At 43.5% G+C, this 22,054-nt stretch overlaps 1 protein-coding gene across 3 annotated transcripts in view; it reads right to left on the bottom strand.

The window, feature by feature from the left end:
• The window catches only part of LOC147451949 (Endoplasmic reticulum vesicle transporter protein), a 106,533-nt gene extending 91,726 nt beyond the window's left edge, over nt 1–14,807 (bottom strand). The window contains exons 1-2 of one of the 3 annotated variants that reach the window (XM_086517810.1): nt 14,651–14,807; nt 1,215–1,313 (exon numbers count right to left, since the gene is read on the bottom strand). In XM_086517810.1, the coding sequence (XP_086373936.1) occupies nt 1,215–1,305 (91 nt within the window). In that variant the 5' untranslated portion in view covers nt 1,306–1,313; nt 14,651–14,807. Of the gene's footprint in view, nt 1–1,214; nt 1,317–14,650 lie in introns of all 3 variants that reach the window. The other 2 variants (XM_086517811.1, XM_086517812.1) reach the window with 2 other exon arrangements.
• Between the last annotated feature and the right edge of the window lie 7,247 nt (nt 14,808–22,054).

The following is a 22,054-nucleotide window of genomic DNA, read 5'->3' on the forward strand; positions in this document are numbered from 1 at the left end:
TGAACCATTGTGTCGCCCCCTACTGCGTCTCCTGTGACTGTAGCAATTTTGGATCCTGATGGGGCAAAATAGCATAAGGCGATGTAGATGAAGGTCCCCTCATGTAGCTCCACTCTCATCCACATGTCTCATGCCTCTAGGTCTCTCGCCAAGATCAGTATCTTGCCCTGTAGCTCCACTCCCTTCGCACCACATAGATATTTATACTCCGTCACAAAAAGATTTGGATAAGGGACACAAAGCTGCATATAACGCTCATCAGAGTTCAGTCTTCGACTCTCGTATGCTATGGCATGCCCTTCTTGAAGGTGGTGGCGCATACACTTCCTATGTGAGGACTCCCACACTTGTACTCTCGCCAATCCTCTCTCCAGACTCTCATGTGTCTCTGTGAGAAGTATGATGTCTCCATCCTCCATCACCTCCTCTAGTCTCCCTGGATGTGTCCACAAGGAACCATTACAATTCCATACCACCATGTGTATCTCTGAGTGAGGTGTCTCATAGGCCGAGTCACTAGTCGGTGACCTTGCCATCAATGATGACACGACCATCTCTCTAGATGGCCCTCTTGCCCTCATTGCGGGCCTGTAGTACTCGAGGCATACATGCCAATCGATGCTCAATTTGCATGTGTGTGAGATCATCGTCAAGGTATATGGGCGGCCCCTGTAGTACATGTAATGCCACCCTCTTCCTCATGAAGATGGTCCTCTCCACCTCATTGAGAAAGTGGAGGATGAGAGCTCTCTTTTTGTGGTGTCCTTCCCTGCTCTCCATCTCTTGGCGAACGGGAGGGAGTGGTTTTTGTACGAGCTTGAGGCAAATCTCTTTGGCATATTCTTCAGAGGTAGAGGTAGGTGTCTCTATGATGCCCGTTGCTCGCACATTGAGACGTCGTGCTTGTCTCATCTTCTCCTCCTCTATTGTGGTTTGTATAAGGAGGTGCTCACCTTTTCGCGTTTCCTCTTTGACTTCTTTGTCGTGAATTATCCTACTAGTTATGCTGTAGTATCCTACTAATTATGCTATTGTACAAAGCGGAAGAAATGGAGGAGGAGAGCAACAATCCTTCATACAAACATATAGGAAGCATTGAAGAAAAGCGATGCAAATACATTTGTTGAAATAACCTAATAATTTGGAAATAACCATAGCATGTCAAGCAAATCCCTAATAATTTTGGATAAGAATATAAACAAGATCAAAAATACCTATAGCACCAGAAGAAGTCTTCAAAGTCAAGTGTTCTTCTGCATGTGGAAATGCATCAAACTTCTTTAGTGCTTGCAATCCAATCCCCATGCTTACACCTGCTAAGCCCACAAAGTTCAAACTTATTCCAAGAGCAATAAATTTCCTATCCAAGTTGTTTGCACCTACAAATACCCTACAACAAAATTAGAATCTTTGCTTTACTCAATAAATTAAAGGGTGACAATTAAAAATAGCATGACTAGAACGTCTACACTTTAACTTACTCTAACCTGAGCCGAAAACAAGCTCGCTACCCCCCCCCCCCCCCCACCAAAAAAGGCCCTCGCCCATGCATGCGCAGCCTCTTCCTCCCCCTCTTCTAGCTCACTACTTACCACCCTCCCCTCTCCCCCACCTTCTCACCCATGTGTTCCCTCTTCTAGGAGGTGGTGGACGTGCAGTTTTTTGCATTCCATCGCTCTTGCCCTCTTCTTTTCGTCGTCGTTACCTGCATCAGCAATAGACACAAATGGAGGATCCGCCTCACACAAGGACTCTGCTATCTGAGCATCAGGCGTGTGCTTTTCTCAAAGCATATCGATCCAATTAAAGAGCATACATGGCACTTGGGCACAATTTTAGAAATTGTTAGTGAAGAATCTTCGTGTCACGACCTCAGACTTATTAGGCACTCCCACCCTTACTTCATCGTGCCTCGGGCGACTCGTCTTCATCGCTCTGTCTTACACGGCATAAAGCCATTAAGAATTCCCAGATTACACATGGGTTCTCGTGAAGAATCTGATGGAAATAACAACTCTCAACGGGAAGGCAAAGAAAAGTTGAAATCCGACGCGGGAACTGAAGAAAAGAATGAAAATTTGGACAAATTCTTGGCAAAAGAGTACAAACGTCAACTGCAGGTTGACATGGGTGTGAAAAGATTGATGAAGTACTCCAGAGACCCGAGATTTGCGAAACACCTGAAGATTACCCGATCGATGAGATTCACTCAAGATGACGCGAGGCCATTGATTCTCCTCTCAGGAAGAAAAGAAAGTTGAAAGGACATACGAGTGCAAAAAAGCGGAAGCTTTACTCGCAGGAAGAGCTGGAACAAAGCTGTTGACCAGAAGATGAACCAAATACTGGAAAGGACACTGAAAGAGACATTGATGTGCTGAAAATCTGGCTGTTTATGAACAGATAACCTGAAATAGGAGTGAGGAACTCGCTTCTGTATGGATTGGGAAGCATGGAGCTGGACATCCACTCTTTTGCAACGAGGTGAGTCATCTCCTTGCATGTTTTGCAGTTGAAATCAAGGATAAGATGGTGAGATCGGGAGCGACCCCACAGCTCAGGAATGAATCGGATATCCTTTCGATTCGAGATAAGAGTGATGAATTTGAATGAATGAATGATGACGCATGTTGAATAATTCTAGTGCGTCAAGATTCCCATATGAATGAGATGACTGGATACTGTGGTGAGCGCATCAAGAGTTCCTGCATGATGAGATGGCTACACAAGGATCTAGGTGCATCAAGACTTCTGGACGGATGAAATGACCAGATGATTGAAACACTGTATTCAGTATAAACTAAGTTTGTGAATAAAGAACTTTGAAATAGGAATTTCCGAAGATGATTTTGATTTATGTATAAGATTAATGTTGTCTGAAGAACTTGCTGGTTGTGTGCAGATAACAGATGAAATCGATGATGATGAATGCAATGGGGAGCAATGAACGCTCCAAAATGAATCCGATAAGTATCATGAATTTTGAATGAAACTAATATGGAAGAACATCCTATTTGTGAATAGACAATAGGATTGAGAATGAGATGATGATGACAATTTTGGAGCAATGACAGCTCCCGAATGAACCTGATAACGAATCATGGATCACAACTGATTCAATCGAATGAATGATTAAACCACTCTGTTTAGTATTAACTTGGTGATGGATTGGGACTCCCAGAAAAGATTTCTCGCACACAACAGTGCTCGAGGTGATAGATTCTCGCACACAACAGTGCTTGAGGTGACAGATACTTGCACACAATAGTGCTTGAGGTGAACAATTCTCGCACACGACATTGCTTGAGACGAATGACTACTTGCACACGATAGTTCTTGAGTTGAAAATCTCTATAGACATGATCGTAATATGGGATTAGTTAATCCGACATCAGTGAGGTCCGAAATGGATCTAGATGCGGTTACTAAATACATTGCTGGCAGTCATGGTCTGAGCTTTGGAATGAATGTTTTTGTGATTGATTGTCATGTGATGTCATGTGCAGTGATGTGACTGTCGTCTTTGTACAAATGCTAGATGTGTCGTATCTAGTGCGTTGGTACTTAGAGTCAGTGTCTACTAAACTGGTTTATGGCCTCTGGCTGTTTTGCAGGTATAATCGAGGACGATTACAATTCTTTCAAGAGGGAGGTATGTCACAAACTCATGACGTGGTAGCAGACAGTGCAGGCGGACAAATGACGTGGCAACAGGCAATACGGATTTCCAAGATTTGCACTGACATGCTGACGTGGCAGACATTATGGATTTCCGTGTTCTGCGCTGACAGCTGCTGGCGTGACAAACTATACGGATTTTCGCAAATTACGCTAACTGCTTTTTGACAGCTTATGGAGCCCATTGCTTTTTGGGAGATTATTGCTTTTAAGTTTAAAGCTTTTGGATCAAGTTGTTTTTTAGTTTAACTGCTTTTGGGGCTCTGCTTTTGGCATCCCTTTTAAGAATAAAAGAGCCCTAAGGGCCTCACTCTTCAGAGCATCTGGACGCAGAGTCTAAAAGCGGAGGTCACCTACGGGAGTTGTACTTTGCTCAAAGATTAACAAAAAAGAAGTACCGAAAGGGGCGCCAGACTTTGGGGCCAATCTCTCTTGGCACGGACCTACGCCGGGCCATGTCGACTAAATTAAACTGTGATTTTAAAGTTGTGAAGTATTTTAAGTGAATATCTCTCGTCACGCGACAGAATCTAGACTTGAGGTGCACAATCTTGTGACAATGGTCATACCAACTTTTGAGTATTAACCTACCATAAACAATCTTGTCAATCTTCTCAACAAGCCTCTTTCTTGACCTCAATTGGATTATTTTCTTCAACAGACTGGACTTAGACACCGCATTTCACGCTATAAGAGGAGGAGTTGGACATTCACTATCACAAGATGGTAAAATTCTTGCCATCCTACACAATTATCTTCCCAATAGATGTATGAAGGTAGGAGCTTATCCCACACAAAATTTTGGTGAAAGACCTAACACTTCAATAAATCCAAAACCACTAAATTGCTAATCTCTGATTGACACCTATTAGTGTATGAAAAGATGAAGCAAATTTGAGTATAGTACCAGATTCTCACAAAATGCTCTTCGAAACAAATCGGTCATCCTAGGGATTCTGTATGACACAATAGACTCTCACATTCCATGATATCAAAAGATATGAAATGACTAAATTTTCCATATAATTTGCTTTGATTGTCTTCTTTCCTGGAACAAAGTGAGACTACTTGTTGCATCTATTCACAATAGCTCAAAAATGCCATCATGTCTAATTTGTGTCTTTGGAAGATCAAAAGTTGAGATCCATAGCAATGCTCTCCCAAGGCCTCTCTCTACTGAGACAGATACCTCCTCTCAAAAGAGGCCTTCAGATCAGCCCAAAGGTCAAGACAAGAAGCCAGAGGGAGCTGAGAAAAGTAAATATATATATATACCTAGATGAATCCAGGATAAGCCCAGATTCACCCTTGAAGGAAAGTGCAAGGTATAGACCCATGGTAGTCACCCACAAGACAATATAACCATCAGCTCCATCATGCATAGTATTGACTAAATACCACGACATCCCCACTAACGTCGTCAGTGCCCAATAGTGGGTGTAGAACTAGGTACTAACATATGCTCCCCAACACAACACACACCACACGCACACACACACATGAGCATACATCAACACAAAGTTCAGCGTGCTGAGTTACTTTACTCCCTCTCAACTAAAGGCTTACTTGGATGAGGGCAAATGTTTCTTTTGTGGTGAAAAACGCCACAGGAAATAAAATTGCCCACATCTCAAGAAAGACACTCCACCTCCTGCTTCAAACTCAATCCCTGATGTACAAGCCAACACAAGGAAGGAGAAAGGTAAACAGCAGCTCTTAAAGGGATGGGGTAGCTTGAATGGGTAGAGAGTCCTTATTTTATTTGATCTAGGCTCGACAAACAACTTTATTTCGTTGGACACCTCAGCATCTGTAGCTCTCGCTCAGCCTTTGCGGGTTGACCACGAACTCTACGCCTGTTCAAGGAGACATCCAAATTTGAAGATCGGCAAGTACTTTGATCGAGAGTATTTCCTAGTAGCTCCAATCCAAGGATGTGATGTTATTTTAGGTATGCCCTAGCATTACAAAATTCATCCTATCCTAGACTATGTAAGCACGAAATTGTCCTTTCTGTTTTAAAGGACGGCAGCATCAAGTGATTAGCCCGTACCCATGGTCAGCCACATCACTATTAAAAGAAAAATAAAGAAATGTCTTTCTACTTACTTGATTTTTGTCATAGAGAGAGAGAGAGAGAGAGAGAGAGAGAGAGAGATGAGCGGTGAACATGTCTTGTCAATTTACATAAAGATCGCCCAACTTTTCTTAATCAATACCGGGATTGCTTTACTGACACTCTCCCCGATGAATTACCTCTTGAGAGACTGGAAGATCATTGTATAGATCTAATTCCGAGAAACTCACCTCCAAATCAACCACCTTCTTACGTAGTTACTTTATTACAACAAGAAAAGGGTCTTGTTTAACCTAGTACTTCTCCATATTGTTCACCAGTTTGCTTGTTCAAAAGAAAGACGGCACTTTCCGAATGTGCATTGATTATCATTCTCTACACAAGATTACAATCAAGAACAAATTTTCAATTCCTAAAATTGATGATATTTTAGATAAGCTACAAGGGGCACAAATTTTCATTCGCATTGACCTCCAAAGCAGCTATCCTCAGATTCATATTGCTCTTGAAAATATACATAAGACTGCGTACGCACAGGCCACTGGATGCTTGATTTTGGACCTGTTGCTTTTGGATGCAATTCCTTTTTTTTTAAAATGCTTTGGGGGGCCAAGGGCCTTTAAATATGTGCAAGGGACTCTCTCTCTCTCTCTCTCTCTCTCTCTCTCTCTCTCTCTCTCTCTCTCTGTGGCATCTTGCTATGCAGAGGAGCAGAGCAAAGTCTGTCACGAAGTGATGACGCTACTCTTTGGCATCCTACTATGCAGAGGAGCAGAGCAGAATCTGTCACGAAGTGATGATGTGATGTGCCCAACTCGAAAGAGCTGGCCAAGAGAACAAGAAGAACTGAATTGAACTCAAAAAGTGTGGCCAAGGGGCCTAAAATAGAGAAGGGGTTAGGATTCTTACTAAAACCTAACCCTACTAACTTGAAATGTCACATGCACATCTAACCCTATGTGCCTGTGGACAAGCTACTTCATGTTCAAGGTTCAGGTCAGCTTAGGAAGTGTTATGGTATCTATGCGCGGCCTGTGCGTAGGCCGTGCATGTCCAGGCACTTAAAGTAGTTGCATTTTCTCTGGTTGCACACAGCATGATCATCAGCATTACATTCAAACCCATCATGAGCATTTTACGCACCTTCTCAACAAGACCCCTGGCAAGACAACCTAGCGTTTTTCAGCCAGCAAGACCTCTGGCGTTTTTGCAACAGATCAGCCCTAGAGTTTTCTGCAACAGATTGCCTAGCGTTTTTGCCACAGATACCTCATCAGGCCTAGCGTTTTTGGAACAGTAGACCAGCCCCAGCGTTTGCAGTTTCTTGGAGACAGAACCATCATTTGCATCAGCGTTTTCAGATTTCAGCAGACAGAACCCACACCGCAGCTCCCAAACCTCGCAGATCTCACCTTCCCGTAGTAGATCCTCGCCGCACGGTCAGATCAGCCAACATTTGCAGATTCAGCCCGCTATTCGCAGATTTCAGCATCTGCGTTTTCAGCACATCGTCGTCGCGTCGTCGTCAATGTCGTCGTCACCACATAGAGTCAGAATTCAGCAGATAGCAAATTTGCAGAATTCAGCCCCTAGCATTTTCAATTTTCAACCCGTCTCGTCTTCGTCGTCATCCTCGTCAACATCGTCGGCAAGTCCATTGCATTTAGACCATTGTACGAGATTTGCGCAATCAATAGCATAGACCTCTCTCGCCATAGAGAGTGGGGCCCTTGGAGGAGGGTTTGACAACATTCTGGTGTCGTATTCTTCTCTCTCTATCTCTCAGTCTCAACACCTTCTTTCACAGTGTTTATCCACTTTGTTTGTGATCATTTGCACTCTCTCACTAAAGGAACGGAAGGCTCTCCCTTCCGTAAGTAAAAGGTACCCTTGAGCACAATTCAAAGCACTCATCTTGAGCAAAGTTCAACATTCACTTCCGCTGCACCTTACATTGGTATCAAAGCTTTGGTAGTATTCTGTATCACTCAAGGAAAAAACCACAAGATTTTTTTTTTGCTTGTTTGTCGCACGTAACCCAAGTCTACTTGGGCGTAACCTCAAGACCCCAAGTTCCTTGTGAACTTAAGAACCCAAGATCTCAATGTATCATCATCACCCGAAGCGGAATGGATATTTTGCATGAAAGTGGTGAGCATGGAGGTGGTGAAGAACTTTCCCCACCGGGAGGTTTTTCCGACCCTCCCCCTTCCCCATCTACGCAACGGTTTGCACCAAATCCTATGGAGGCTTTGGTCAAAACGATGATGGACATGATGTTACAACAAGAAGCACAACACGCAGCCTTGGATCGCTAGCGTGAGCAAGCACGCTTGGCAGCTGAGGAAAGAAAGGCCATCTTGGATCGCGAGCGCGAAGAAAGACGGTTAGCCTTGGAGCGTGAGCGTGAGCGCGAGCAAGTGCGCTTTGCGGCCAAAGACAAACGAGCGGCCTTGGAGTTAGAGCGTGAGGCACAGAGAGATCAACGCATGCAAGAGTTGGTCCTACAAGTACTTACCTCGAAACCCGAGTCGGTCAAAGATGTTGATAGTTCATCAAGTAGCTCAAGTAGAGATTCAGACTCCAACAACCCCGTCACAGAGAAGATCACGTTCACTAAGTATGACGGCAAGATGGATGCGAGTGTTATTCATTCTTGGTTACATCAATTTAATGCTTATTTTGCGACAACTAAAAAGACAGGGAATAGCAAGGTTTTGACGGCAGCCATGTACCTTGCCGGTGATGCCATTAATTGGTACCACGCATATCAAGACACACAATTGACCGCGCACCTAGAGGAAGCCGAAGAAGGCGCGCCCCTTGCCTTCAATTGGGCCAACTTCCAAGACAAGCTCAAGGCGCGGTTTATGCCACCATAGTACCTAGCACGGTTGAAAGACGATTGGCGTAGTCTCAAGCAAAATGGTATGCCAGTTATGTCTTTCTCTGATCGTGGTTTGCAGCTCGGCACCCAATTACGCAAATCGGATGATGAGCGCAAAGAGGCATTCCTTTTTGGATTGGACGACTATATCAAGTTTGATGTAGAAGTCTTTGACCCCGTGGATCTCAACAAGGCGGTAGCAATTGCTCTCTCCCAAGAGATGAAGCACAACAAGGAAAAGCCTAAGGAGAACAAGTCTTCTCAAAGTACCTCTCAAACTCCTCAGAACCCTCAAAACGGTAAGAACGATAAGGATAGTAAGAACAGTAACTCTTCTAACCAATCTTCCACTAGTCTTTCGGAAAAGAACTCTCAAAATGAATCTAAGGGTAAAGCTAACACACTTGCTAAACCTAAGCTCACCCCAAATGAAAAGCTACACAAGGAATCATAGGAGGATACATCACGACAGAAGAACAAGTCATTTATTCTAAGGAAGGTCGTTGTTATCACTCTCACGTCAAGGGTCATATAAAGAAACCATGTCCTAAGATTGAATCTAACGAATCTAAAGAACCCACAGAACCCACATCCTCTGTTAATGCCATAAATAAAAACACTCGTGTGTCCCAAGTTTCTCATGATCCTATCATTGATGAGTCTCTCATGAAGTGTTATGGTCAGTGAATGGTCAACACATGGTGGTCTTGTTTGATTCTGGTAGTATGAATGATGTGATTGGTGACTCTCTTGTCGAAGGAGCCCACTTGGAGGTTCGCAAGACATCTCCTTTCGAGGTGTCGAGCTTCGCTCCCGATGGACTCTCTCACTACAGGAGAGTGCCTTGATGTGTTATTCACGGTTCAACAAGTGTCCTTCCGCAGAAAATTTGTAGTGTCTCCTCTTTCAGGATGTGATATGCTTCTTGGTATGCGATGGTTTCGTGAGCATAACCCTCTCATTGATTGGGCGGACAATACTTTTACTTTCAATGCCAAAGGTGACTCCCATTGTCATTCGTGGGGAGGAAGTTGTTCATTCTTCATCTCTCATTTCTAATGTGCAGGCGACGATTGAAAAGAATCAGGAGAAGGAGAATCTCTCAGTCTTTTCTTCTCCAACGCACGACACACATGATTTGCATGATACAGATCTGATTATTCACAAGGATGATGATTTGCATGATAAAGATGTGATTGTTCACAAGGATGATGGTTTTCCAGTGAAGCTAGCCTCATTGCAGATACGATCAATCACGAAGAACCGATCTTGGCTCTCGAATCAAAGTCCAAAGAACCCCCTTAGGAAGTATTGTGTGTTCGTATGATAAGTCTAACATTGTTCGAGTGTTTCATTCGTGACGATTTTCTGTATTTTCGTCACCGTCCTTATGTGTTCTCTTTTCATAGGCATGCCATATTGTACGGTGCACACGATTCACTCATGGATGTGCACGGATGTATGCGGAACTCTCTTGAAAAGAAGAAATGTTTACATTCAAAGAATTCAGATTTCATGTCTCTTCCCTGGCATGACACACTCTTAGAAAGAGCACAAGAAAGATTGTCAATCAAGCATCGGCATTTTAATTATGATTTGCCACAGTTGATAGATTTAGATCAAACAAACAAGTTTCGATTCCATTTTTTGTGCGTGTTTGATGAACGGTTTGGCACTCCGTCTCTTTGTTCATCTACATTGCATGCCCAATCTTTAAAGAAGATTTGTATTTTTCCAGTGACTCTAAATGGAATGGGTATGTTCATGTTTTTGTATTCGAAGTGATTTCAGGAATTTTCCTCCTCAAAGATTCTTGAAGGAGGTGGACCTACGTCCATAAACGCAGTTGGACCATTGAAGCAGCCTCAGATGACTGTGTCGCTTTTGGCGCGGCCCAAAGAAGCAAGCGTTGCAGACCTTTATGAAGTTCAAGTATCGCATGACCCACGCATCATAGTGGGCCGACGAAGAGTCCTTCCCAAGATTCCAGACACTGTTGGCGATCTCCCTCGATGCCATACAGTTCGGTACCAGTTTCTCACTTTAAAAAGGAGGGGATGTCACGTACACATCTAACCCTATGTGTACGTGGACAAGCTACTTCATGACAAGGGTTCAGTTCAGTTCAGTTAGCTTAGGAAGTGCTCTGGCACTTTTGTGATTCTGTTCGCAGACCGTGCATATCCAGCCACTTAGAGTAGTAATGGTTGCACACAGCATTACATTCAAAACCCATCATGAGCATTTTACAGTGCACAGAACCCATTTTCCATATTTTAGTCATTTTTCACTTATTATTAATAAGTGACTTTGTTGGGAACTGGGTAGGGCAAAGTTGCAAAGTTAATATATAAGAAAGCTAGCGCTAGCACTTTCTGGTAGAAGAGGCAGCAAAGACCAAGTGTCTGACAGTGCACCTTCTCAACGAGACCCTCGGCAGGACAACCTAGCGTTTCTCAACCATCAAGACCTCTAGCATTTTTGCAGCAGATCAGCCCTAGCATTTTCTGCAACAGATTGCCTAGCGTTTTTGCGACAGATACCTCATTAGGCCTAGCATTTTGGAACAGCGCCCTAGCGTTTGCAGTTTCTTGGCGACAGAACCATCATTTGCATCAACGTTTTCAGATTTCAGCAGTTAGAGTCTGTTGCTAAATTGGCTTTATCTAACAGAAAAATAATTCTAAATGAATTATTGGATTTATAAGTGAGAGGGTTTTCTCGCTTGGAACATCAAGGAAAAATAATTCTAAATGAATTACTTGAATTTTAAGTAAGAAGGTTTTTCTCACTGGAGACATCCGAGTACGGAGTATTCCTAATGCGTCATTCAAAGTAATGACAGGAGCACTGTGAAAGGGAATATCTGTAAGGCCACCAGGAACAGGTGCTTCTGATGTATCACATCGGATGGGTGACAGGGAGCATCGGAAAGAAGTATCCGACCATCCGGGAACGGACATCTCTGATGCGTCATAGGATGGGTGACATAGAGCATCGCGAAGGAGATTGTACCGTAAGTTCGGTAGGAAGGACTAGGTGATGGGTATTCCTGATGCGTCACAAGGTGGGTGACGGGTGCATCGGAAAGGGGATATCCATAGTCGAGAGGAAATTCCGAACTGTGTTAGAATTGTGCACAAGGAAAAAGCAAGCACTTGAATGAAGATGGGTTCAGAGGAAACTTTGAGGAAAAACAGATGCTTTTTGAGAAAGCGGGATTGCTTTTCGGGAAAGCAGATGCTTTCCCGCGAGGAAGTCTATGTCTGCATTGCAACTGTGCATGTGATTGCATCCAGGGACGCCTGGGAAGTGCTGTGAAAGCATTGTTTTTAACTTATAATGTTTTATTGAGTTTTTGGGCAAGTTCAGACTATTTTTAAAATACGCAGGCCATCCACTTAATAAGTGGACAGCCATCTGATAAATAAGGCAACAGATCAGCCAGCGTTTTCTCTCTCTCTTTTTCTGGCAGAACAGAAAAAAAAAAATTTAAAAACGACCGCGATCTCTACGCGAGCAGCTATTCGTGCCCGTGGCTAGGAGCTATAAAAGCATCACATGCCCTCACTCAGAGGAGAGGACCAATCTTTGCAAGGAGGAGATGCTGCTACAAATTTCAGCCGTAAAGAAGACGTTGCCGGTGATACCCATGGCTGCCCCAAGTGTACCAAATGTCGCCAAGACCCAGTGCGTGAGTTCCCTCGCGAAGAAGTGCCTACGAAGCGTGTTTCCATCGCAACAAGTTGCTGTTTTTCTATGTTTTCAGCCCATAAACGTCATAGACGGGGCTGATTTACGAGAAGGAACCCGAGAACACATCTCTTGTGTGTAGGATTGGAAGAGAGGATTTTCTATGGAGAGATCTCTTCTAGGGAATTGCTTTTCGAGAACAAAGTTGCGTTTTGAGCGTCGAGACTTTGAAGGTAACGATTTTCATGTTATGAACTCTGAGTATTTGTTTGCAGGTGTACTTCCTCTTAGTGAGGGAGTAGGAGCAGAGGAAGGTATGAGCCTCTGCAGGAGAAAAGCGCTCTGAGGAACTAGAGCTAGATCAGCCCAAGGGTTTCGTACCCGAGTTTGGGAAGTAGATCCACGGATCGGAGAGAGGTAGTCTCTCAAGTTGTGATCCGGAAGTTGGGATTCCCAAGTAAGGACTTCGTGCCCGGGAAAGCAGAGTTGTTCTGCGGGAAGAGGACTCTGAAAAGAGAGTTGGAAAAGAGTTGCAGGGATGCCATGCCCTGAGTCTGGAAGGTGAGATCCAGAGGCGAGAACCTTGATTCTCGAGGAATTGGAATAAGGAACGGAAGTTCCTTGGAATAGGGTTTTGCCCTAGTAATCGGAAGCTGAGGCTTTCGGGAACCATCAAGTCTTATTCTAGAACGAACGTGGTAATACGTTCGGTTCAAGTGCTTGTATAGACTTCTCCTCAGTAATAAAGATACTATTACGGGGGGGGACCAGCCCATCTTCTGTCCCCAGTACTATGTCGATCTTCTCACTTTGTTGAAATAGGGGTCGTTCCTCAAAGCGCCCTCACCGGATTGATGGTTTGAACTTCTTTCCTTCTCATAGTTCGCTCCATTTATCGAATGGAACGTCCTAGCCTTTGCCGCTGCATCCTCGACATCAGTCGGGGCTTTGTCTTTAATTAAGGCCCAACGGTAATCTTCATGTAATCCCAGCAAGTACATGTGTACAACGTGCGTGGAACCCACCTTGCAGAAGGTGAGCGCTTCTTTGAAAGCCGTTGTGTACTTATCAAAAGACAGAGCTTTCATCGAAAGACTCTGCAATTTGGCGTAAGTTTTCAAAGGATCCATTTTGGCGAAATCCTTCTTGAGTTTCACACAAAAGTCAGCCCACGTCATAGGCTTCTCTATCATATCGCACCGCCACGTAAGCGCCTTACTGCACAAATAAAGAGGAATCGTCTGAATCCTCCCCCATGGAGATCAAAATACGCGGTCACTGGTGAAGCCAGTTATTTACAGCCAATTCCATACAGTCTTTCTCTTTTCCTCAGAAATTAGTGGTTTTGTATGGAATCGTGACAGTAGGACCACCCTATGAACGCCCAAAAGCAGCAACCTACATCTACAATTGCTGGAGATGGGTTTCGCCCTGGGAAATACGCGCAGTCGTCGACTGAGCTGTATTTTCCAGAGCGATAAGCCGGGCGTTAAATCCTTGTACGCTTCGAGAGACGTCAAAAGCGCGGGAGATGGGCATCGAAGCAAGGGTAAGGGTTAGAATGGTAGGAGCAAAGAGTGGAGGTGTCCATAAGGGGCAGCACACAACTCCACCTCAAACCTAATGGTGGCACAGTGGAGTTTAGTTGAGCTTCTTATTATGTTTGTGCCGCACAATTTATGTTCTACTTGTCATCTACTTCTCTATGCTACCGTTGAGGCCTTCACTTGAAGAATGTCTTCATTGAGATGAGGACCGTGTAGCCAACTCTCATGTAGCTCTTTAGGCCCGCTACATTTGCAATCCTTCCACATGAGTTTAGCATTGTCCATAGATTGCATGCATTGTCCCAAGCCTGGAGTTGCTCCTTCGAACATGAATTCTCAAGCAATGCATCCAACTATACAAGATAAGAATCTGGCTCCGGGGTAAATTTTTGTGGATTTAACCCAGATTGTTGATTGGATGAGTCTATAAAGAGCTATGATTTTCCTTAGGGGTGTTTTATGTAGTGCTTAGTTTTGTTATTTACGAGATATACAATTGACCCGTAAATGATGAGACTTCTCTTCACAGCCTGTTATCTCTTCTAGTTGCTTTCATGACACAACTATGCCATCTCGCCTACATAATCAAGTCTTCAGGCTGTCTCACAAAGTCTTCAAAGGCTCTCAAAAAACCATTTTTCTTCTTGTTCCTTCAGAAACACGGATCGGTGACACTAAGAGTGTGGGTGTTTCTGTGTGTGTGTGTGTGTGTGTGTGTGTGTGTACCAACACAGATCGACCAACAAAAGAGCTATGGAGAGAGCTTACCTGCTCTGCCTCCGATTAGAAGATTCTGCGCAGCTCCCAAGATGGCGTTTTCTTCATAGAAATGCGATTAATTTAAGAAATGATGTTTTAGCAGTCGGCTCACGCAGAATGCAGGCCGAGTCAAAAACGTATAGCCGACAAGCTCCTTTTAGCACACATGCTGATTCATAGAACATGTGGGCGGGCGGACATGCCCGAGTTGGTTTAGTGAAGCCTCCATTTTTTGCTAATGAAAAAGAGAAGGTTATTTTAAAAATAATTTTTTTTATTTTTAGTTTCTAATTGGTATATGAAATTAGTGGTCATTTATTTTATTGGTTGACTGGGATAAGAATCCTAAGGAAAAGCAATGAAGAGATTTCTTTTCTTAATGAGATCTTGAAGATATCCATATCTATTCTATATTACCTATTAAAACACAAGACACTGGCCAAGATTCATGTGGCTGCAAGCATGGATTTAAGCTTTCTCTCAGCTCTTGCTTGTAGCCAACGTGGCCCATGCCACGGACACACAGACAACCACGTGCATTTGCCACCACAGACACATATGTCAGCCAGGTCTACACACCTTGAATTGCGGGCGGGCTACGAACACTGGATAGGTAGTAGGAAGTGGGACGGTCAGCAGTGAGAAGTGCGCCACGTTGGATAATAGCTATGAACTTTCAAGCCTCTACGCACGTCGGGTTGAAGCCTCCACGCTTGCAAGTTGCCAGAGAACACCTGCAGGTTGAGAGAGAGAGAGAGAGAGAGAGAGAGAGAGAGAGAGAGAGAGAGAGAGAGAGACCTCTGGCAATGCAGGGATTTGAGGACTTTGTGGTTTGTTGGCACCTTGCAAGCTAAGAGGCTCTCGACAACAGCCCTCCCACCCAAGCACCATTACTCCTCGAGCATTACCCTGAAGGTACTCTCAAAAGGGCTCCACCTGTTGTCGGGGTGATGGTGCTAAGAAGACTCTCTCTCTCTCTCTCTCTCTCTCTCTCTCTCTCTCTCTCTCTCTCTCTCTCTCTCTCTCTCTCTCTCGGGGCAAGCAGGGTGGCTTTGGATCAACCTGTTCGAACTGGTGTTTGTAGCATGGCTTGGGAGAAAGAACCATGACAGTATGCGAGGAAGTGGAGATGATGGCACAAGGGAATGAGGGTGCCATTGGTGCTCCAGGACAAGAGTGGATGATGAAGTTGAGCTGCCCAAAAGGTCCGATGTAGGCAAGCTCTATAGCTGAGGAGAAGCGCCATATTTGAGGCTTTCGTAAGTGAGGCATAGGGTTGGGTGGTTGCATTGGCGTCTATAGTCATGTCCTCCTACCTTCACTAGGCGTGCATATATAACACATTTCCCTAACAGACATGTTGGGGCTCATGTGATGGCTCTCATTATTGCGTGCAATATAAGGAACCGGCTTGCATTGGTCTACTTGAAGCAAACCACTTATGTTTGCCTCTTAGATGGTGCTCACATGAACAATAATTGGGCTTGCACTTCTAACTCGTAGCGAGAGCTCTACTCTCTCTCTCTCATCCCTGACCCATGCTCTCGACAAGAGCTATGCTCCTCCTCTCTCTCTCTCTCTCTCTCTCTCTCTCTCTCTCTCTCTCTCTCTCTCTCTCTCACACACACACACACACACACACACACATATAGAGCCAGTGCTAAAAAAAAACTTCTTTCCAAAAACTTGATAAATCTATACAACGGAAAATTATAAGGGAAAATGATTATATTTGAAGTTTCTCACTAAATTTCTCTAGATTTTGATTCTTTTTTTTTTGGTTATGTGCATCTCATCATGGGCAGGTCTCGTGATTTCATCACTTGTTGGATTGTTGGTAATAGGTATGGTCATCTCAAGAAACTTACTTGGACACTGTTGAAGTGCCCACACTCGAAACCTATTTCTATGGTGCCTACCCGTATGGAGAGGCTCACTCACCCATGAATGCCACAAGAAATTTCCCTTTGAGCTACCCTAAGGTTTCGTTCACATCTCCCAGCAATCAACCAAATAGTGTCACCTGTGTGTATACTTTAAAGCAAATTCTACTTTTTAATTACCTCTTCACGTTTTGATTTAATGGTTCGTAACTGGTTGCCTATATTTAAAGCTTCTAGTATGTGGTCCTAATCTTGCAAGCAGGACAAATTAATTGGAATCACAGAAGATGCTTGTCGTAGCCTTCTGGAGAAAAAACTTTAGGATGTCGTGTGGAGGGCAGTGATTCATCCGCACGCGGATCGAGGGAGAAAGGCATTTTTTGCCTGCTGTCGATCGCACAACGTTCTGCAGCCAACACATTGAGTGCAAAAAATGGTGACGGATACGGAGTGAGGGAGGGAGCTGCGCAGCAGGATCTCGCTCTCTCTCTTTCTCTCTCTCTTTGTGGCACTATATCTGTCGAATGTGGGTAGAGCTATTGGGGAACCTGCACAACAGGGCTCCATCCTCTCAAGAACGTCATGCAATGCTTCAGCAGAACGCTAGCTGGTGAGAAAGAGGTGGAGAGCAAAAGCAGTGCGGGTGGCAAGAGGGCAAGCTAGTGGTGGGGTAGGTCTCTTCCGTGCGCTACTCCTGTGGATGTAGAGTCAAGGGTACTGCACAGGATAGCAGCAGGTCGCCATGGACAGCATGCGCTCACTCAAGGGTGCTGAACAGGACAACAGCAAGTCGCCATGGGTAGCAGGTCGTTGCGTACACAGAAGGGGGCAAAGCGCATGCAACGAGAGCTGGCGCCAGACCGGATCCAGCGTGGGAACCAAGGCGTAACAATATTTTGCTTTTCTGAACCGTAGCGAGAAGGAATCTTCTTGCTTAATTAATTAATGAGATCGCAATTGCCCCCAGCGGGTCCCCAAAGCTTCTAGTAATCATGTGAAAATTGCATTTTATGATTTTAGTGTCAAATGCAAGAAAGAGTCACTTCAATAAGCAAAATTTTGTTGTTGCATAATATTTACCTTGCGTTAAGTTTGTCCATACATGATCTATAGATGTTTTGTTCAATGTATGTATGTCCTCAAGTGCTCTATTTGTGTTCATGATTTAATCATTCGATTTTTTTTTAAATATAGTTCTTGATTAATAAATAACGTTTATTGTTTTTCTTTTTTTGAAGTGTGATTGTACATTAGCTTTTAGAACAGGGAGCTCAATTGGAGCCGTTGCACACATCCCTCTCCTCTCCCTACCCCGTTGCATCTTCCTGCATGCCCGCCTTCCTGTGAATTGAGGATATGTTCTCCACCCCTGGTCTAGCTCATGCCATCCACCTCTCGTCCTCATCCTTCGCACTCTCCCTACCCGGCTCTGCTCTTTCTTCTTCATTCGCATGAACAAGACCAAGGGTGGAAAGCGAGACAGACCGAGAGTCGCTTCTGCATCTAGGCTGTCGGCACCAAAGCTGCATTCCACTTGGCAAAGCCGCCAAAGGGTGGAGGACCTGCACGCCATCCTGACTCACACCATGGGAGAGAGAGAGAGAGAGAGAGAGCTCTATCTGTTTGCTTCTACCTACTCCTCTGCTGGCATGTTCGTTCGGCTCATCCACTGTGCAGACAACATGCCCCCTTGTGTTTCACTTCCAAATAGAGGTGGCGCCCTTATCTCCGACGGTTGTCATCGAGCCAAGCTGCCACATAATTCTTCTTCCTCTCTCTCTCTCCCTCCTCTACTCCTACACGTGCCTTCCCTTCCCCTTTTCTTCTCACAAGGTTGCGAGCATTTGTGGAGATTCCTATTAAAAGAAACGAAAAAAAGATTGCGAGCCAAATTGTGCTTCTTTATTATGTATTGTAAACTTTGTAAGGGTTGATTTTTGTTTAAGTTTTTATCTATACGTTCTATATCATCACTTAAATGTATGTGATTAAAGATTTTATGATATTCACAAATGATATTTATGAAGCTATTGTAAGCATATTTTTAAGTGTTCAAACCCATTTCAACAACATGAAATTAATTATCAACTTATATAATGGACATATCTAATAATTCAAAAACGTTTTCTTCTTTGGTAAATTTGCTATTTGTTTTGTAACAAAAGTTTACAAATTTTGCTAGGTTTATATGGTCTATTATGTTTGTAATTTGTCAATGAACTTTTAAAAGCGATTTCTCTAAACTTATACGATAACCTTTCTAAGACATGTTTTCTATTTAATAGATAACTTTGTGTATTCTTTAGAGATGTGTAGTGATTACGAAAGGACTAAATATATGAGGCAACTCAGGCAAGTTGTTGCACTCTTGATAACGTATTTCTCATTTGTTGTAAACGTTGATATGTGTCTAGCTAATTCATCATGCAATTTCTCATTGTTGTAGTTAAAGATTTTTGGTTATTGTGCTTTCCGTTTTTTGTTCAGTAAGAGGTCAACTATGGATCTATGTATGGAATATGTGTGTGTGCGTGCCATAGAAAACTTAGCTAGGGATTGAGGTTATTTTTCTTTTTAATATTAGTGGAGGTTTCTCAGATTCCTTCAAGATATCCTAAATGTTTTTTCTTCGAAGAAATTTCTAACATTTTCGTTACCATATATGTGGTAATAATGTGCGTGAATACATTAAGGATCGTCGGGTCACTTTTTTTCTTACTAGGAGGAATTCTCTTCCGTGCACTGTATATACATCAATCTCTCTAGAGTTGAGATATGGAGGGAGCTTTTTTCATATTTTTGTTCAATTAATCAATTCGAATAACAAAGCTCGTTTTGTTCCAAAATTAATTTTTGGAGCGAGCTTTTCGGAAAGAGTTTTTTTTTAAATCCCTCTCTCTCTCTCTCTCTCTCTCTCTCACACACACACACACACACACACACACACACATCGAGATTCGCCATCGCATCAACTAGATATTGAGACTGAAAGATTTAGGAGAATACCAACGGAAGCCAAGACTTGCCAGTTGTGTCATATAAAGCCAAAGACAAAGTTACATCACATATGTCATTGTCCATTATACTATGAGATATGTAACCACTTTCATTATCTATTCGCTCATCAGCATCACAGCAACCGAGTCATGGATCCATGCACACAAGCTTGTATAAGGGAACGAGTAGGATCCCCATAGATGCATCACAAGGCAAGTGATGATGTGTGGTCAAAGCTAGTTTCATCAAATAGATATGAAGAGCTTATCATGTGAAGCATGTCGGTCTTTTCAGATCGTCGATTAAAGCCCATGATGCCAAGTTATTACCAGTTGACGTTTTAGCGGGGGCCAGTTCTGGGCCAGTTTGGTCACCTCAATCGATGTTCCATCTGAGGTTTTTGGGGCTATGAATGCCGCTCTGTGGGTTTTGTCCTCGGCGGTGCCTTTCGGCCTTTGTGGCTATCTGATGGTTATACTAGAGAATGTCGGTGCTATTGTCGATGGTGGTTTTGAAGGTGTTGATGTGGCCTCTGGCCCCTGGAGTGGAAGCCATCTACATTTCGCATCACTTTCTCTTCTTGTGCAAACCCTAACTCCCATCAACGGAGAAGATGGAGACGCCATGTGCTAGTAGAGAAGGTGGTGTAGTAGCTTTGGCGAACATGGCAACGTTAGGAGTCGATCATGTGCAAAGAAGTGCTACACAAGGGAGGGAGGGGGGGGGGGGGGGGGGGGGGGGGGGGGGGGGGGGGGGGGGGGGGGGGGGGGCTGCTTTTACTTTAACTAATGAATTTAATCAAAGTAGAGCAACTACTTATGTCTACTCAACGGTAAAAGATTGCATTAAAACATGTATTTACAAAATGTGAATTCCGAATGATTATACAGGCAATCTCTTTGTCATCAGTTACCTTCTTCCCTATCCAACTGGCAATTATAGGAGGAAATCAAATAGGCAAGGCTGCCTTGTGTGTAGCATACGCTAATGCAAGCGGTACCAGCTTCTCACTAGCCTCATTTGTCTGAATGGCAATCTTCTATAATAGCCATGCAACATCAACGCCTGAGCTTATCAATACATAACAAAGGCCGAAGAACACGACTGATAATAATATCAACGTTGCCAAGTACTTCCACCATATCGAGCGAGCAACTCTTTGTCTTGGGCATCTTTCTATTTCTTACCATCTTCATTTGAGGTGAAAATCTTCCAAAGGCCGGCTCATCTTCAAGAAATGAGAAGACGGTGCGGGCGCTCAGAAGAGAAGAGTCGACTTGCTTGTAATTGCAAAGATAAGGATGTGGAAGGAGTTTCCATACGGCCACATGCAGCTAGCCATGTCTGCTTCTCTCTCTCTCTCTCTCTCTCTCTCTCTCTCTCTCTCTCTCTCTCTCTCTCTCTCTCTCTCTCTCTCTCTCTCTCTATCACAAGGAGTTGCCATAGACATGCAGCTAGCCATGTTCGAGGGATGGGAATTGAGAGAGCTTCTTGAGGGAGATTTTATTTTTAAATTTTACTTGTTTTTGTGGGAGCGAATCACACCACCTATAAAGTGCATAAAACACAACCTAGATCAACATAATGTCAATCGAGAACACATATGACACGATAGGCGCACGGAGGCAATCTCTTTAGCTTGTCAGGCTGAGACCATCCCACGCATACAACACTCTGGAAGGCTAACTAAACCACAATCAAGGGTCTCACTACTCTCAACTACACCACCAACCCACATACACACAAATGGAAGGAAACTCACTAACCTACAAAGGTTGGTTTGTTTACCATTTGTGTTTTCTCTTCTTTGTTGGTGACTCCTTTGTTCTTGCATCAAGGGGATCAAAGTTGCATTTACCACTGTTAGCTTTTGTATGATTTGTAAATCATTATATTGTTTCTACTTGATACATGACTTAATTAAAGCCCAACAAACCCCAATTCATTCCCCAAGTTAGTAACTGCTTCAAAAGGGCTTTATCCGATATCATTCGCGATAGACGACCATGGATGAGCTATCATTGTCCATTTGTCCCCAAAATTCATATACATGATGTATAGGGTATGTAGCTGTGGCTATCATGGCTTTAGATTTGAAAAATTTGCATCTTTGGCTAAGGGTTAGAATCTTTTTTCAAAAAAATTATATAAAACCCATAGCTTGTATCCTCTATTCATAGACTCCTGACAAAGTTTGGCTTGATTTGGCTCTACAAGCTTAATTTTTTGAATTTCAATCTCGAGAATGACTGATGGGCATCTCGGGCACCTTATGTTCTTGTCAATACTATTAGTCCCTTTTGTTTACTAGGCTTCATTAAGCCACATACAAGATAGAATATTACAAAACAAAGATCTACTTCTTGTATACAACCTTGTAGTCGCATTAAGTGTCTGATAGAAAACTTTACACTTGATGATTGCTTTTGTTTAGTCGATCACCAACTTTCTTTGTCCTTGAAGGCCATCCCGGAGTGTTATGACCATTCCCAGTCATTTTTGGCCTCATATTGTTGTTGAAGGCTGATGAGCT

This window comes from Adiantum capillus-veneris, chromosome 8 (genome assembly GCF_014529385.1).
Source record: "Adiantum capillus-veneris isolate H3 chromosome 8, ASM1452938v2, whole genome shotgun sequence".
Lineage (NCBI taxonomy): Eukaryota > Viridiplantae > Streptophyta > Polypodiopsida > Polypodiales > Pteridaceae > Adiantum > Adiantum capillus-veneris.